Source organism: Bemisia tabaci, chromosome 8, assembly GCF_918797505.1.
Source record: "Bemisia tabaci chromosome 8, PGI_BMITA_v3".
Classification (NCBI taxonomy): Eukaryota; Metazoa; Arthropoda; class Insecta; order Hemiptera; family Aleyrodidae; genus Bemisia; species Bemisia tabaci.
The window spans coordinates 15,879,618-15,896,542 of record NC_092800.1 but is presented as its reverse complement, the minus strand read 5'-3'; the positions used below and the strand labels follow the sequence as shown (position 1 = coordinate 15,896,542).

Genomic DNA, 16,925 nt, shown 5'->3' with positions numbered 1-16,925 from the left:
AAATTTTCAATTGATTGATCAATTACCAATTTGTTCTCTAAAATGCTGAAGGCCCAACTTAAGCATCCAAGAGACTGCATAAACAATACAATAAAATCAAATTTGGAAAACGTATACTTGTAACTTAAAAAATCTGTTTAAACAAAAACACATTTCTTTTTCATCCATGCACATAAATACTTAGGTGTACCAGTGACTAAAAACAAATTTTACAAACAGAGCAAAATCCTATATAGTACACTACGGAAATAACAGGTAAAAGAAGATGAAAATCCAAGTAGTTTTTCACAAGGAAGTTCATTGGGAGAAAATTTTTTTCAATAGTTAGGCTGCTGATAAAATAGGTTTTCACTGACAGTTCAAAAGAAAAGAGAAGCACAGCTCTGAAAGACTTTCTAGAAAGACTTATTAATCTATCTGTCATTATTTTGGTAAACTGCGGTAAAATTACTTTCCATGCATGCGATACACTGGCAATGAATGGGCGTAAAAAAGTAAAAAATCAATTATAATGGTAACTTATTTAGTTGCATTTTTCTTGGCAGATGGCTTCTAAAATTGAAGAGTAACTAGCCTAAAATGAATTTCAGATAAATTCTTGATCATTATACAGATGGGAAGTGAAATACACCCCCATTAAAAATTAATGTTACAGATGGGTTTTTATGGGTTTTATGGGTTAAGTAAGTTCTTACTATTTTTTCAGTTTTAATTTTCCAACTGTGATTTGACAACCTTGAAAGGTTTTTATACAATCTTTATCCGGTGCTTTCACATGTTCAAACCATTGAACCTCAAATACACTTATACGAGAGAGCTAATAATAATGAAAACAATGTTCTAACCAAAGTTTTTTCCTCGTAGCTCACTGATTTGCTCATTGCTTGAAAAATTATGAGGAAAACTACCAGCTTAAATCAAATACTAATAATTTTTTCAAGGCAGTATAGTTTCATATTTTAACAATTGTAAAATTGGTTAAATGAGAAGCAGATGTTACCCACTTGATCCTACTTCAAGCCTGCGAAAGTTGAAAGCTTCATTATTCAAGTCAAGTGGGTCTCAGAATGCCCTTACTTTAAATTCAACCTGGGTTGAGTGACTAGATTCAGGAATAATGTACAAATTGGTAACACGATATTGAGATCTCATTGTGACGGGTGCACGACAATTCCAATGCGCACCCGATCCTCCGTCTGTTTCCATGGAGACAGTAAACTCTCGCACGATAACTGGAGCTCCTTATTGTTCTTGTTGACGCTCGAGATGGGCATGACACCTTTAATCGTCCGGAACGAACTGCTTACCTCCAACCATGCACTGAACTTCTGATTCGCTGAGTTACTGTACATGATAGCGTTCATATCGGTTACTTGCATGAAAACTACGGTCAACTTTTTACGGTAAAGGGACAGTTTACAGAAAAAGAACATGGAGAAGCAGTTGAGCAGGACGATATATTTTTGGCTCCTACGTTCGCTTTGCTTCATTTTTGCCCGGAAGGAAGAGATTTCAACGGTTATTCGGTTGCCGGCTAGGAGGGTCAGGGAGTGCACTTCAGCCAAGTGCTGTGATAGGCTGTTGATGTCACCTTGCCAACTGCAGTACTGTTTCAGCGGGCAGTAAACCGGCATAAATTTACACTTGTTTTCGTGACTTGAACGCAGGCTCTTGACCATACGCAGCTTGCAGCCCCATCTGTAATCAGTTTGCAAACATCAACATTATATACTGAGAATTCAGATTAATATTAAGGTCAAATCTTCAGATAATCCTCACCACAATGGGAGGTTTTTTTTATTTTTTTTTAAAATTTTTTTTTTAAATTTAAAAAAAAATAGGTAGCACCACAACAGCCATTTTGTGTTACATATTAAAGTAACTAATATTAATTTTTTTATCTTTATAATATTTCACGTAAAAATGAATCTGGACTGTCTATAGACTCCTGGCTTTCTTTAGAGTGTATAATGGAGTTTCCGTTTTTTCTGAATTTGAATCTTATCAACTGATTTACTATACCAGAATCAATCCGGGATCAAAGTGGTAACATACGGAATCAGCCCGGAGCGACCCGGAAACGTGCGGTATTACTCGCGATTTAAGGGGCAACATACGGAATCGACCGGGAAACGTGCGGTATCACTCGCGATTGAAGGGGCAACATACGGAATCGACCGAAAAACGCGCGGTATCACTCGTAATTGAAGGGGCAATATACGGAATCGATCCGGAAACTCGTGGATTAGTCGAATCGGGAGAGGACTTCTGGCATTGACCTACCTACTTTGTTCTTGCCTAATTTTGTTCTTGCTCTAATTTTCAAACCGAAAAGTAAGATACACTATGTCTTGAAATTTTCTATGAATTTCACCTAGATTATAAAGAATTTACTCGAAATATTTCAAGACAAGAGTAATGCCCAGTTTTCCATTAAAAAAGTAAAACACAGGAGAAAATAGGTAATGCCCCCCTTCCCCCTTGTAATGCACTGTAACAATGGCTCCCCCTCCCTCCCCTTTAAGTGCGTCACCTAATACTTGAATGGCCCCTGATATTGTTCACACTTGATTGAGATCGTACAAGAATTTCCAATATTATCATCAAATTTTCCTAGTACTTAATTCTGTACGTAATAAATCACACTTACTTGGCATTTCTGCAGGGTAGCTCAAGTTTATTAACAAGCTTCTCGAGTGCCACATTCCTCTGCCACGAGAATCCCATTTCAACTCTGCAAAAAGGGCATGTGAAGAGCCTCTGAGCGCAAGACCAGCACGTCAGATTTCCGCACTTTTGACACGAGGAAATCCCACTCTTAAGAAAAGGCTCGAGACAAATACTGCAATCCGTTATGTTTTCCACCAGTTCTTTGCAGTTCATGCAGCAAGGAACCATACCTCCTCCATTCTCAGAGTCCTCTCGAATCGAGTGATCTGGAACTGCAAAAGTAAATCATGTAATTATTTACTTCTTAAAAATTCTCGTCAAACACAGGAAAAATGGATTGCTGAATGCTGATCAGGGACGGATTTAGGGGGTGGCCACATGCGCCGCGGCCCATGGCGGCAAATCTAGGGGGCGGCAAATTTTGCAATTTTTTTTTTTAAATGTAGGTATAAAAAAATCGGATTTCGAAAAAAAAATACGAACGAGAGAAGGCGACAAAATCCCCCATTTCCTGAGAGTATAGTAATTTATAATTTTGTCGTCTTTCGGTGATACAAAAGACGGCACCTTCACTAAGTCGAGTTAAGAGAGAAATCAAACACGCAATTTGGCCTAGAGCAGCGCGGCGCAGAGAGCAACGATGAGAACTTGAGATGAATAGGAGAAGCCCTCGGCGCGGCGGCCGGCATGCGAAGCATATTAGCGCCTACACGACTGCATGAATACTTCACGCATTGCGGCAAACAGTGCGGTCAGCAATGGTCGACGCGACGTGAGATGCATAGCGCCTACAAGACTGCATGAATACTTCTCGCATTGCGTCAAACACATTGCGGTCTGCTCGGCACGGCGGCGGAAGTTAAAATTATTAAACGACATTTTTGTTGGTTCTTTCATAATATTTTTGTTAATTCCTTATATATGGAAGGCGTTGTCCCTACAGAGATAGGTTTACGAAACTTAATTTTCGCGTCAAGTTCCGTGAAATTTTGCTAGTAGTGTTGACAGGGCTTTCGCAAAAAATGTGTTCAACACGAGTAAACGCGTCTTATGCATCCCTTCCCCTTCGGCACGTTCACTTGATGATTTTTATTGATGTTTCAAAACGAATGAGAAGGGGGCGGAAAAATCCAGGCGTCCTATGAGCGACAAATACGTAAATCTGGCCCTGATGCTGATTTAATAATTAAATTGTTAAAAAATATGTCCTGCGTGTTTCAAATGTACATTTGGGCCGCGTTCAATAGATAGAAACCAAGCCACATCAGCTATTGCAAAATTTGACTGGGAAATTTAATTTTTTACGAGAGAACGTTTTTGCGGATTTCTTTGAAAATGTTCAGGAATTTGCTTTGCTCTATGGAGAAAATTTACCGGAATTTGCACGAAAATCCGCACAACCGTTTTCTTGTGAAACATTAAATTACCCAATTAAATTTTGCAATAGGTGATGTGGCTTGATTCCTTTCTGTTTAACGCGGTTCATTTTACAATAGTGGAAGGTTAAATTGGCATTTTCTATTGTAAAATCTTTATTGAAACATGTCGGACACTTTTTTTAACTACAAAATTGTTTAATCAGCAATTCCATTTTTTCCGAGAAAATAGACGCAAAACCGGAGATAAACTATATTCATTTGAATGTTTGGCCCTTTTACACCTCGAAATTTTGCAACTTCTTTGACACGCGATTTTCTTAAAACTGCGCGCCTCGAGGATAGGATAGGGATTTTAGTGCGTAAGAGGATTTCTTAAGGAAGTATTTCGAATAAAAAAAGTGCAACTTTAAAAAGAAGAAAATAACCTTAAGCAAGAAGAGAGAAGAAAAAATTACAGAATCCATTTTGTACCTTTCGGCACTTTTTGAAACAATACCATTCAGTTCAAACAAATCATACCTTTTGTCGTATCTGTTCGCGGTTGAGGTTTGTCGGATTTTTGGCGGGAATTTTTTCCCCGCATCCTCGCATAGAACCCGCGAGAGAAGCAAGTTCACTGAAAAAATTCCTCGATCTGTAAATCTGACGACCAGTGCATGGCCTTGTATGTACATAATTTCACGGCGCAGCACATAGGCTATATTGACACTGATTTCGAGTCTTCAGCATGTCATGGCTCATCATGACGCTGCTGCGTTGCCAGTTCTCGCATTTCAATTCAGTCTAGAAAATTTAGCCGCCGCCCCCCCCCCCCCCCGTCCCGGAGATAGGGAGGGGCGGGGTTTCAAGATCCCAAAATTCTGAAAATCGATAAGAATATTGGCGCAGGAATATTTGGGGGGCTTGTGAAACAGAGTGTCTCGAGCTCTACATACTGCCACGGTAAGGAGGATTTCGTAGAACTTTTTCGGATAAATCACAAATTTTCCGGAAAATTTGTGGAGGGTTTTTCTTTTTCAATTTCCTACAGAAGTTTTCTCACAGTCAAGTCGTCGTTTCTAAAACGTTCAATGGAAAATACTCAACATTTTCTATAAAATAATTATTTCAAATGTTCTTACGACGCGACGCCCGCACTGCCGTGCTAAGGAAGAACGCCGTATGAACATCCGAGAGTTGCCAAATTGCCCCAGATAAAACATGTATTTTCGAGAACGATTATGCATATTTTTCCTTGCAATTTTCAGACATTTTATACAAAATTTGCAGACAAAATTTTCTGGAAAAATGAAGGAGAAAAATTCACGATTTTCCTATTAAAATAAGGTTTTACCTATTGAAGGGAATGTGGCAACGTCTGAAGGTTCATACGGCGTTTTATGTCAACATGACAGCGTAGTTCGCTTTAATATCGACAAATAGACGTCTATTTCGACGCCTTTGGGGCAGTTTCTGTCTATCAATGGAAATTGTCGGGGAATTCTTAGCGCCCAAGAACTACTATTGTTGCGTTGCTTACTAGTGATTTTATGCTCTGCATTTCGGAGCGAAATGGTGACAACTTTATCGCTTTATTGTATGTTTACAATCAATTTCAACCCACAATTCGTTCCTTGCAAACTATGTGTTCTCACAGCACTCATAGCACATTTGAAAGCTCAAGCTCTCAAGTAAAGAAACGTTTGAAATGATGCATTTTCCATGCGCCTTTTCTTCTACTCCGGCGTTTAAGTCTTTCGACCCTCGCCTTTTCTGTGATTTTACGTTGATTACGTTCATGGTTTCCAAGTTTATTTGTTAGTTAATTAGTTGTCACGAGCTTTCAATGTATAAACCGTACCCTTTAATTTCGAATGATAGGCTACACAGCTCCTATGTGTTAAAGTAGTTGCCTAACCGATAAAATTGAAGGCGCGCCTAGTTTTTTGCTCACTTAAAAGACTAAACCAGTATTATACCTAAAAATGAAATATCTATTCGATATCTATTCGACAATCTAACTGCAGGCTGCAGGTGAATGCTGCCGTGATAAGGAGAAACGTTGTATGAACATTCGAGAGTTGCCAAATTTCACCGGATAAAACATGTATTTTTGAAGAAAGTTTTCTATATTTTCCCTGGAAATTTTCAGACGTATTGAAATAAATTACAGGCAAAATTATCCGCCAAATTTGAAGAAAAATATTCACAATGTACCCAATACATTCGTTTTTCATTGACGGAGTTATGACAACGTCTGGATGCACATACGGTGTTCTTCTTTAGGACCCCAGAACTAGAGTATGTACCTGTATAGCGAGAGTATGGACAGATGTGAAACTCCGAAAATCCATCAGGCCTTCATCGATGCCCCTGCGAATAAAGTTAGGGTCCAGAAATGCAGCCAACATATGACTTTCAATCATCCAGAACGATTTACTAATACTTTTGTTACGAACCGTCGTTTATAAAGCACGTTTTTTACTCAGTTTTTGCATAAAACTCATTTTTGCGGAAGAACGCGCATTTCATGTGCATTCTTGGCCATCTTGGTTAGAATTGGAATTTGCAGACTCTGCAGACTGGCGGTGAAATTTTGTGTGTTAGAAGTTGGTTAGAAGGATGGCTGCACTTTTGGGCCCTAAAGCGTCCAGCCGACTCACAAACTGGGGCTCTCAAACCGGCACCAATTCTTTTATTTCTCAGCCATTTCCGCACGGAATTCCTCGAAAATTCCAAGATCTGATCCGTGAAGTATCTCGAACACATCGGTTACCTTCAAAGATCGTTGGGCCGACGATCTTTGAAAGGCAACAGTCAACAGTTCCATCGATGAGCCTCTTTGAAGCCCCTAGTTTGAAGGTGGGCTGGACGCTCCATAAAGCGAGCGATCTGTCCATACTCTCGTTATACAGGTACTCTAGGCAGAACGGGAGTGCCAACCCACGATGGGGCAACGAATATCCGATGAGGCCCTACAACTGCGACTGCGCAGGAGAGACTTTACAATCTAATTATTAAAACAAATCGACTACGACGCGTCAAGGTAGCCGCGACGGATTCGTCCACCGGCCGGCCGCGCGCGCTCGTGCATCTTGGCTCGAGAGGACGCTCGCGCCAGTGTCCATACCTGTCCGCTACCATTAATCGCGCGTCGATCGTTTCTAGTTCAAGGTCGCTCGCCGCCGCATCTCGCCCTAGTCGCACGCATCGACGCACAAACTGCGCATATTAAAAAAATCTCATTTTAATATTCGTGATAATCTAATGATGCAGAAAAAAATCGAGATTCCAAGACTGCCGTGCCGAGGAAAAACGCCGTATGAGCCTTTGGACGTTTCCAAATCGACCCTTCCCGGCTGAAGTATCACAATTGCCTTGCGACGTCTCAAAATTTCCGCAAAAAAGGAACTAGGTGCTTAGGGTTTGCGTGGAACATAGTTCCTTTTAGCATAAACACGTCCAATTTATAGGGACTCTACTACGACCTAACGACCAAAATAATCACCGACGTACGGTCACCTTTCGCCCTAGTCGCACGTATCGACGAGGGCCGGATTAAGGGCATGGCCACATGGGCCGCGGCCCATGGCGGCAAATCTAGGGGGCGGCAAATTTTGCAATTTTTTTAGATGTAGGTATAAGAAAAAATCGGATTTAGAAAAGAAAATTACAAACGAGAAAAGGCTACAAAATCTCTCATTTCTTGAGAGTATACTAATTTCTAACTTTGTGGTCTTTCAGTGATACAAGAGACAGCACCTTTAATTAGTCGAGTTAAGACGAGAGAAACCAAACACACAATTTGGCCTGGAACGGCGCGACTTGGGGAGAAATGATGACGAGGACTTGAGATGAAAAGGAGAAGCCCTCGGCGCGGCAATCGGCATGTAACACATATTAGCGCCTACAAGACTCCACGAATACTTCACGCATTGCATCAAACACAGTGCGGTTATTGTGGTCAGTGTAAAACGGATAGCGCCTACAAGAATGCATGAATACTTCACGCATTGCGCCAAACACAGTCCGGTCAGCGTGAAACGCATAGCGCCCACAAGACTGCGTGAATACTTCACGCATTGCGCCAAACACGGTGCGGTCGGCGCGGCGCGACGGCGGAAGTTAAAATCATTGAACGATCAATCAATTCGAAGAGGAACATTCTCGAATTCCCCTGAAAATTCAGGATTTTTCGAAGGGAATTTGGTAACGCCTGATGGCTTATACGGCGTACCTCCTCAGCACGGCAGAACAGAGCTTGGAAATACAGATCAGTGGCGTGAAGTGCTTTGTGATACATCGATTGATCTGCCATTTAAACCTACGAAAAAGGATCGATAAACAGGGTGTTCGCAGCGGGCACCTTCATAATCGATTCTCCACCATAGCTTCAAATGGGGAAATATCGATAATCGATCATTCACGCCGCGCCACTGATCGAGATGATGACAGAGGAACGACGTCATATCTGGTGGGTGCGAGGACTCTAGTCGTTGAGTCACAGAAAGTGACCATTGGTCGATGGACTCAAATCGGCGGTGTTGCTAATTCTCCTCGAAATGGTGGCATCTCCGCCCTGCTCCGGGGAAAACACGTAAATTCGTCGTAAATTTTATAGGTCGATACGTGGTTTTTGCATTTCTTTAGGGGTGACCCGTGGGAACCCTGGACGAAGCGGCACCGCGATGGCTCGGCGAATTTTTATCGTTGACTTTGAGCGAGGTCTGGTTATTGTCTCGATCGAAAGTGGATTTATCGCGTTTTAATGCTCTTTTAAACGAGTTGTCTCGTCGCCTCCTTAATTACGGCGCCGCTGTTGTCTCGTTGGGATTCTTTCTCCAGATTTTTGACGTCGAAAAACTGTCAAATTCTATCCGGCATGAAAAATTATAGGACGTCATAGACAGGGAAAACCTCGAAATGTCAGGGCAAAATTGTCAATTTGCTTTTTTTCCCTTTTTAGAATGGGTTCAACGTTTCGCACGAAACAATTTTGCCTGAAAATTATTTCAAATCATGTATTTTAAGCATCTGGCATATTCTCGGTTGTTAGGGAATTTCACCGAAATGTGACGGAAAAATCATAGGGAAATTTCAGGGCATTTTTTTTAAATTCTGAGGCAACCCTGGGAAGAAGATTTCACACCTACAAGGGATCCGAAGGTTACGCCCATTGCTGTTGAGCCTTCACTTTTCGAGGTAGGCCAGTAAAATTCTTTGCGCAACAATGATGATATATTCGGGCATTTGTGCTTTTCATCGTCAAAAAATCTTGGTAAGCCCATAGAAGATTATGTTAAACTGGGGGGCACGCCCCTGACTGCTTCGCGGCTCAACCCATTGAAGCGTTTCGTAGAGGTAATGTGTTACGCGTTACCTACCCTTATGAGTTATACTATAGAATAAAATTTCCACTCGACAATTTTTATGCTAGCTCACTTCTTTTTTAAGTCTCGGTGGTTGACCGTACAGAAAATTAATAAAAAAGTAAAACTTTAGCCCCCAAATTTTTACAGGCAAACGGTGCTTCCCCGGTGTGTGTGTGGGTGTGTGTGTGTGTGTAGAAAACAACACTACCACGACTATCTCCCCGCGGATCGTCACAAGGCTCAAATCCCATTTTCAACGCCCTTTTTTTCGCGGAAGCTTTTGCTTATTGGAGGCGCGTCCCTTCTCACTTTCCCTTTTCGAGAGCAATGAGGCAACGCGCTCTAGTGCCAAAGTTCAGAAACTAAAACGGTCGCGCGGGCACATGAGCGTTGTCATTACTGCCGTGCTAACGAAGAACGCCGCATGAACTTTCGAGAGTTGCCTAATTTCCTCTGATAAAATTTTTATTTTTTACGATGGTTGCGAATCTTTTGTTTTGAAATTTTCAGATAATTTATACCTGATCGCGAATAAAAGTATCTGAAAATCGGGAGGATAAATACACCCAGATTTTTTTGAAAATCCGAATTTTATCAAAGAATTTGGCAACGTCTGAAGGTTCATACGGCGTTTTTCCTAAGCACGGCAGATTACGCGGCGTAAAATTGCCGTCGAACGCTGAAAGGGTCTCGAAGAGGCGCTTTTATCGGGCGATTCGTTATCGGCACGTGACGTCACTTTGGACTTGGGAGTTGTGACGTCATTTTGGACTTGGGAGCTGTGACGTAGCGGACCCCGGTGTGCCGCGCGGAGTCCACGCGGTATGAATCGGACAACGCGCCGCAAACTGATATCACGCCAAAAGTTGACCGATTTTTTTTTAAAGCAAGACGAGAATATAAGCGATCCTGTAGGGACCTGAGTGGAAACTTTCCATTTCCAGGATGGGAACTTTTCCGGGAATCTCAAGCCAAGATCTATTTCCCCAGGAAACTTTGACAGAACCTTTCCACATCGAGTTTGGACAAAGTGAAACATAATCGGAGATTTGGAACTTTGCAACAAAGATACGCATTTTTCAACTTCAGCCATCGAGACATTGATTTTGCTATTACACCCGCTGCATGCATAAATGCTTGTCCTTCGTCGATGAACCTGCTCTGTGAGCAACCCCGGTCAAGGTTTCCTGGAAATGCTCGGTTACCGCATGGAAATAATTAAATGAATCTGTATAGCCGATGATTTTTACGATCTCTAAACTCACTTTAATGTGATCAATACGAGTGAAGGTCTTGCAGGAATTCGGTGCGAAAACACCGCGTATCTTCTCTCAGTCTACTGCACTGCGTTGGCATAGCTGGACCGGTCGATTTCATCGTGAAACATATCATGCCCATTATTCGCGATGAGCTCTGAAGTTCTCATGCACACCGCCATCATGGGCTCATCAGTAATGCAATTCGAGTGTCTTCATGACTTGAAACAGTTTTTCATGGCGCGGGTCAGGGGGTCAAATCGTGCAGACACCGAAGGGATCAATTTCTTCTAAGATTCGACTGCCCTTGATTATATTTATAGGCGGATGAGTTGAGTCTTGAGACCGGAATCATCTCCAACTAGGAAATGCGATTTTTGCACGTATACAACTCAGAAAGAATTTTTAATGACTTTAAGGGTTGCATCAAAACATTTCGCAGTCCTCTACCGTGATTGCGAATCGAGCAGGAGGTGCAAAAATAAAGTTTTTAGAAAACGGGCTCAGAAGAGTCGGACCGGAGAACTTTATCTTTTTAAAGCGCCATTTATAATGCAACTTCGACTCTAAGTTTCTGAAAGTATCATAGGTAGACATGTTTGGCATCGAAAACTAAAGATCGATAATTTTGACCTCCAACCAACCGGTTATTTTGCAGTACCGAAAATTTTAAATTTCTACCCTGGGGCAAATGTTGCTTGTTTCCCTCAAAAATTGTTATTGGTCTCTTATTACCAAATTCTTTTTGAGTACGTTTGAAAATTTGAAATATCGCAGTGCTCCCATCCCATATCCGTCAAAAGTTCCGGAAAATGCGAAAGATCCGGAACATTTTGAGAATTTCAAAAGTTCCGGGTAAAATTCAGGAAAATTTCAAAAGTTCCGGAATTTGGAGCTAGTGGGAGCATTTAAATGTCGAATCGAACAAAATCAGCGATGACTTGGTTCCTTTTTTTAAAATAAATGAAAATAAGGTTAAAACATAATATAAAAAATCTGAGTGAGCCTATGAGTTACGCAAGTATTATACCAGGTGATGAAACATTTTTCGATGTTGCAAATTGTCTTATCGGGAATCTGGGTTATAAATAACGGAAAATCCCTATCAGCGTTCGGAATCTGCACTTTCGCTCGAAAGTCGGAACAGGTGACACATGGGGGCGAGACACGCGGGTTCCCTCGCAAAGGCGCCATCGATTACATATCTATTGCGATCATGAGTGCAACCCATGATTTGCGTTTCACAGAGAACAGACGCGAGAGCATGGGCACGTATGCTTGTTTATGGAAGCGGAAGAGAGAGATTATCGTGGTTTTTGAGGGTCACATTCTAGTTTTGAGGGGAAACTGCCGCGTTGAGTGGTTTTACTCTCGTGAGGAAGGTTACCAGTTATGATGGAAACAACTGGAAAAGGAAAAATACTAAAAACTTGAAACTCGTAGAGTATTGCCTCATGTACTGCCACGCTAAGGAAAAACGCCGCAACAGCCTTCAGACGTTGCCATATTTCCTTCAATAAGAAACGGATTTACTGGGAAACTTTTTAACATTTTTCTTCAAATTTTTTAAAATCAACACATTTTTTTAATATCTGAAAATTGTAAGGAAAAACAAGCATAACTTTCCTCAAAAGTACATGTTTTATCCGGAAAAATTTGGCAACTCTCGAATGCTCATACGGCGTTTTTTCTTACCACGGCAGTGTAGGCATATCAATGGCCAAAGTGCGAAACTACGGATCTCCAATGAGATGATTCAATATTTTCGTTCATATTTTTTTTCTTTATAGAAAAAATAAACTTTTTAGCTTGACATTTACGCAGTATACAGGGTGTCTCAAAAGTCCGTGCCCCCATGGTAACTTTTGATGGGTTTGACATGGAAAACCAAACTTACGGAATGTTTCTATCTTAAAGGAGACCATCTTACGGACTTTTGGGACACCCTGTATATTCTACTCACAGAGTATTCTACTAACGGAGAAGATTTATTACGGAAGTTTTCAAGAAGTTATGCTGACTAGTTTTCCGAACGAAAAAAAAAAAAAGTATGACAGGAAGTCCGCAACGTCGCAAACGGAGAGACGTGGTTTCGCATCGACTCGCGCTTAAATTTCTAAATTTTACGAGTTTCATTACTTAAAGGTAGATACTGAAAAAATACTGAATTTTTCCATCGAGGAGATCCTGAATATTTTAGGGAAGAACTTAAAAAGTGGTGTAAGAGTACTTAATTTTTGACAACAAGTTTCAGTAGACACCCTGGGGCCGAATTTTGTCGGTCCTTCCACCGTACTTAAATATATACTTAGGACGGGTCTCGAATGCACTTCAGGGCCGGATTTAGGGGGTGGGCACATGGGCGGCAAATTTTGCAATTTTTTTTTTTATGTAGCTATAAAGGAAAATCAGATTCAGAAAAAAAAAAAAATTACCAACGAGAAACGGTGACAAAATCTTTCATTTCCTGAGAGTATATCTCTAATTTTGTCGTCTTTCTGTGATTGGTACAAAAGACAGCACTTTTAATTAGTCGAGTTCAGACTAAGAGAGAACACGGAATTCGACCTGGAACGACGCGACGCGACCCGCGGTGCGGCGGTCTGCATGTAACACATATTAGCGCCTACAAGACTGCATGAATACTTCACGCATTGCGTCAAACTCAGTGCGTGCAGCAGCGGTCGGCGTGAAACGTATAGCGCATACAAGACTGTAGGAATACTACACGCATTTGCGCCAAACGCACGCGGCGGCGGAAGTTAAAATTATTAAAAAACATTTATGTTTGTCCTTCATAATTTTTTCGTTCATTTCATATATCGACGGTGAAACTACCAAACCACGTATCTCGGTTTGCGACGTCGCAGACTTCCTGTCGTACTTTATTTTTTTAATGAAAAACTACTTAACGTCTAGTCTTGAAAATTTCTGTGATTATTCCTCTTTGTGCGGAGAAAATTCTGTGAAAATTTCAAGGAATGATATTGATTTGGTCGACTCCAAAAAAATAAAATGCGAATGCGAGCGTAGATTTTTAAACACTGCAAACGATATACGTGGTTTGGTAGTTTCACCGTCGATATATGGAAGGCCTTGTCCACACAGAGAAAGGTTTACGGAACTTAACTTTCGCGCCAAGTTCCGTGAACTTTTGCTGGTAGTGTTGACAGGGCTTTCTAAAAAATGTGTCCAACCCGACTCGAGTAAACGCGTCTTATGCACCCCTCCCCCTCCGGCACGTTCACTTGATGGTTTTTATTGATGTATCAAAACGAATGAGAAGGGGGCGGCAAAATACAGGCGGCCCATGGGCAGCAAGTAAGTAAATCCGGCCCTGCTGCACTTAAGTCCGGCTTAGCGCCTCTGCCGGTGGTGCGGTTTGAACTCATCGATGGATGTTGCACTCCGTGTGACAAAGCTGACAAAATTCGGCCGCAGCAGGTGGTTCCGTTTCGGAAGTTGAGGGCACTGCGCAAGCCCGTCATGAACATTCGTCACCGGCCGTCCCGGAGGTATTTCATCACCTGCGACTAGTTTTTCCTTCGGCTCTCAAATATGGACGATGCGTTCAAGATCAAGATAAGTCGGACAGCGCCGTTTTATTCTCGTCACATATTCACATACGCCACACGGAATGCCTCCTCCCCCCCTCCCCCACTCCTCGAGCCGGAGGCTGACCCAAACCCAAGAGCGGCGGCGCGGCGCAAGGTTAGTCCTACGAGCTCAAAGTTGATTGATGCGGATTACGATTACCCAATCGTAGGTATACTACGGACGCCGCACCTTCGGTCGATACTCAAACTAGCTAAACCGCGGTCAAAAATTCCGGGAATCCGAGGAAAGTTTCAGTTTCTTCAGACGGTCTGATTGTCAGGTCAAGTCTGGAAAGTCCGGAAAGTCCGGAAATAGTTACGTTGTTTTAAGGGCGGTCTGGAAGTACTAAAAAAGTGCGGAAATTCCGCAAGAAGGTCCGGAATTTTTCTAATTTTTTTGTCATTTTTGTCTCGATTTGAGCGCAATCCAATTTCAAAAATTTTGTCAATAATTGGAAGCACTGAAAAAGTACTGAAGTTTTCTGTTGAGGAGGTACTGAATTTCTAGGGATTGCACTGAAAAAGTACTGTAAAAATACTGATTTTTGGTTAGCCTGTTCTAGTAGACACCCTGAATTGTTGAAATTGATAGACTAAGCTCTAGGCTAAGGAGCCCAAAGGGACGTGAGGGATCCTATTGGTGGAAGCGGGTGGTTGCAATGTAAAAAATAGTGTTTTTTCTTCGGAAAATACGCACTAAAAGCAGGTAGGTAGCAGACTAACTAACGGCAACCTACGAGAAACCCTTCAGATAGTACATCATTTATCCCCTTTAGTCTATAAGAACCACCCTTTTCAACCAATAAAATCGCTCCATTCTCCCTATGTCTTTTTTGTCGATCGCTTTGTACATCAATTTCAACAATCAGCCCGTTGCTGATTGTTGAAATTGATAGACAAAGCCATAGACAAAGAAGACAAAAGGGATATGGAGAGATCCTATCCGTGGAAGCGGGTGGCTGTAATGGACAAAGGCGGTAGGTAATAGACTAAATAACGGCAACCCTAGGGCCCACGAGGGGCCCGATAGTTAGGCCATCATTTTCTCCCTTAGTCTATAGCGCTAACCACCCATTTCAATCAATAGGGTAGCTTTATACTCCTTATGCCTTCTTTGTCTATCGCCTTGTCTATAAATTTCAATAATCAGCCGGCAGGGAAGTTAAGTTGCTTACACTCACAATCAGTTTAATTGTCTTACACTCCTTTGAATAAACTTATCGTTCCGCCATTCTCTCATCATTAATTCAACGATTCTCACGATCAACAGCAGTGGCGTGGCGTAAATGATCGATTATCGATTATTCCCTATTTGTAGCTATGGTAAAGAATCGATTATTAAGGTGTTCGTTGCGAACACCATGTTCATCGATCCTTTTCCATAGGTTTAAATGGCAGATCAATCGATTTATCGCCAAGCACAAGAGGAGAGTCCCGATGCGGAAAGCAGAGGCATTCCCTGTTCACGCGACAGTAATCGTGGAGCGTAGCGTAAACCCATCCCACTAAATACGCAACAATCAACAATCGATTGCGCATTGATTCGCGACAAAGCAAAGGCCAGCCATCAATCAGGTCGGTGGCAGACTGCCACTTTGTCACGGACCTCGAGTGTTTTTATCGTGGCGACGGGGGACATATTTCGAGATTTGGCAACGAAGCCTTCGATACTTACACTCGGACAGTTGTAAGGCATGAAATCATTGTCGTGTGTGGACTAGCATCTGTAATGGAGAGGATTCCGCCTTGCCGGGTCAACTAGGATATATGATATTTTTCAACCTGCACTGAAAAAAATTCTCGGCGTTTTTACCAAGGTCCGTTGGTACCTTTACCATCTCACTTTTTTTTTACCAATTATTGGTAATTTTATCAAGACAGACTGGTAAGCTTACCTACAAACCGGTATTTTTACTGTTTTTTTTCAGGTAAGAATACCACTTTTATTGGTAATCAATTCCCGGTAACTTTGCCATTTTATCTCGGTAATTCTACCACAGTCAATAAAAAATATTGGCGTTTTTACCAAGGTGCAGTAAAATTACCGAGAAAGTTCAATAATTTCACCGAGATTTCTCGGTAAAATTACCAATTACATAGATGGTAATTTTACCAAGAAAAAACTGGGATCAAATAGAACCCTGAATTCTTGGTAATTTTACCCTTTTCCTAGTAAATACACCTAGATTTTTTTTTCAGTGTGACTCGGAGAGAAAAACTTCAGCTACACTGTCTTTCAAAGTAAAAACGCCGTATCTTCGCCTCGTTCCGAGTCTTGCATATCTTTTAGAACTCGAAATGACAATGTGAAGCCTTTGGTAATTCGTCGCCCCCTCCCCCCCTAAGAAAGAGCGTAACAATATTTCAATGTTGCCAAATTTTCCCCTTGCAAATTGAATTTTTACCAAGAGAATCATGGGCTTTTCTTCCTGAAAATTTCACCGATTTTGCTTCTAATTTCATGTGAAAATCAGACAAATTTTTCACACAAAAAAATTGCACAGACACATTCTTGTAAAAATTAAAATTTTTTAGTCAATTTTGCAACCTTGGAATGGAGTTACGATCCTTCGCCCAGGAAACGATGAACTGGATCTTCGTGTCGTGGAGCATCATGTGTGAAAGCAAAATAGAAAATCTATAAAGGAGTTACGGTGTTTATGCAATACAGGA

At 41.5% G+C, this 16,925-nt stretch overlaps 1 protein-coding gene across 1 annotated transcript in view; it reads right to left on the bottom strand.

Annotated features, from left to right (window-relative positions):
• Positions 1–96: 96 nt before the first annotated feature.
• Positions 97–16,925, bottom strand: part of LOC109044493 (uncharacterized) — a 31,726-nt gene continuing 14,897 nt past the window's right edge. Inside the window, exons 3-4 of the mRNA XM_019062246.2 lie at positions 2,651–2,942; positions 97–1,698 (exon numbers count right to left, since the gene is read on the bottom strand). Coding sequence (XP_018917791.2) covers positions 1,149–1,698; positions 2,651–2,942 — 842 coding nt within the window. The 3' untranslated portion in view covers positions 97–1,148. The remainder of the gene's footprint in view (positions 1,699–2,650; positions 2,943–16,925) is intronic.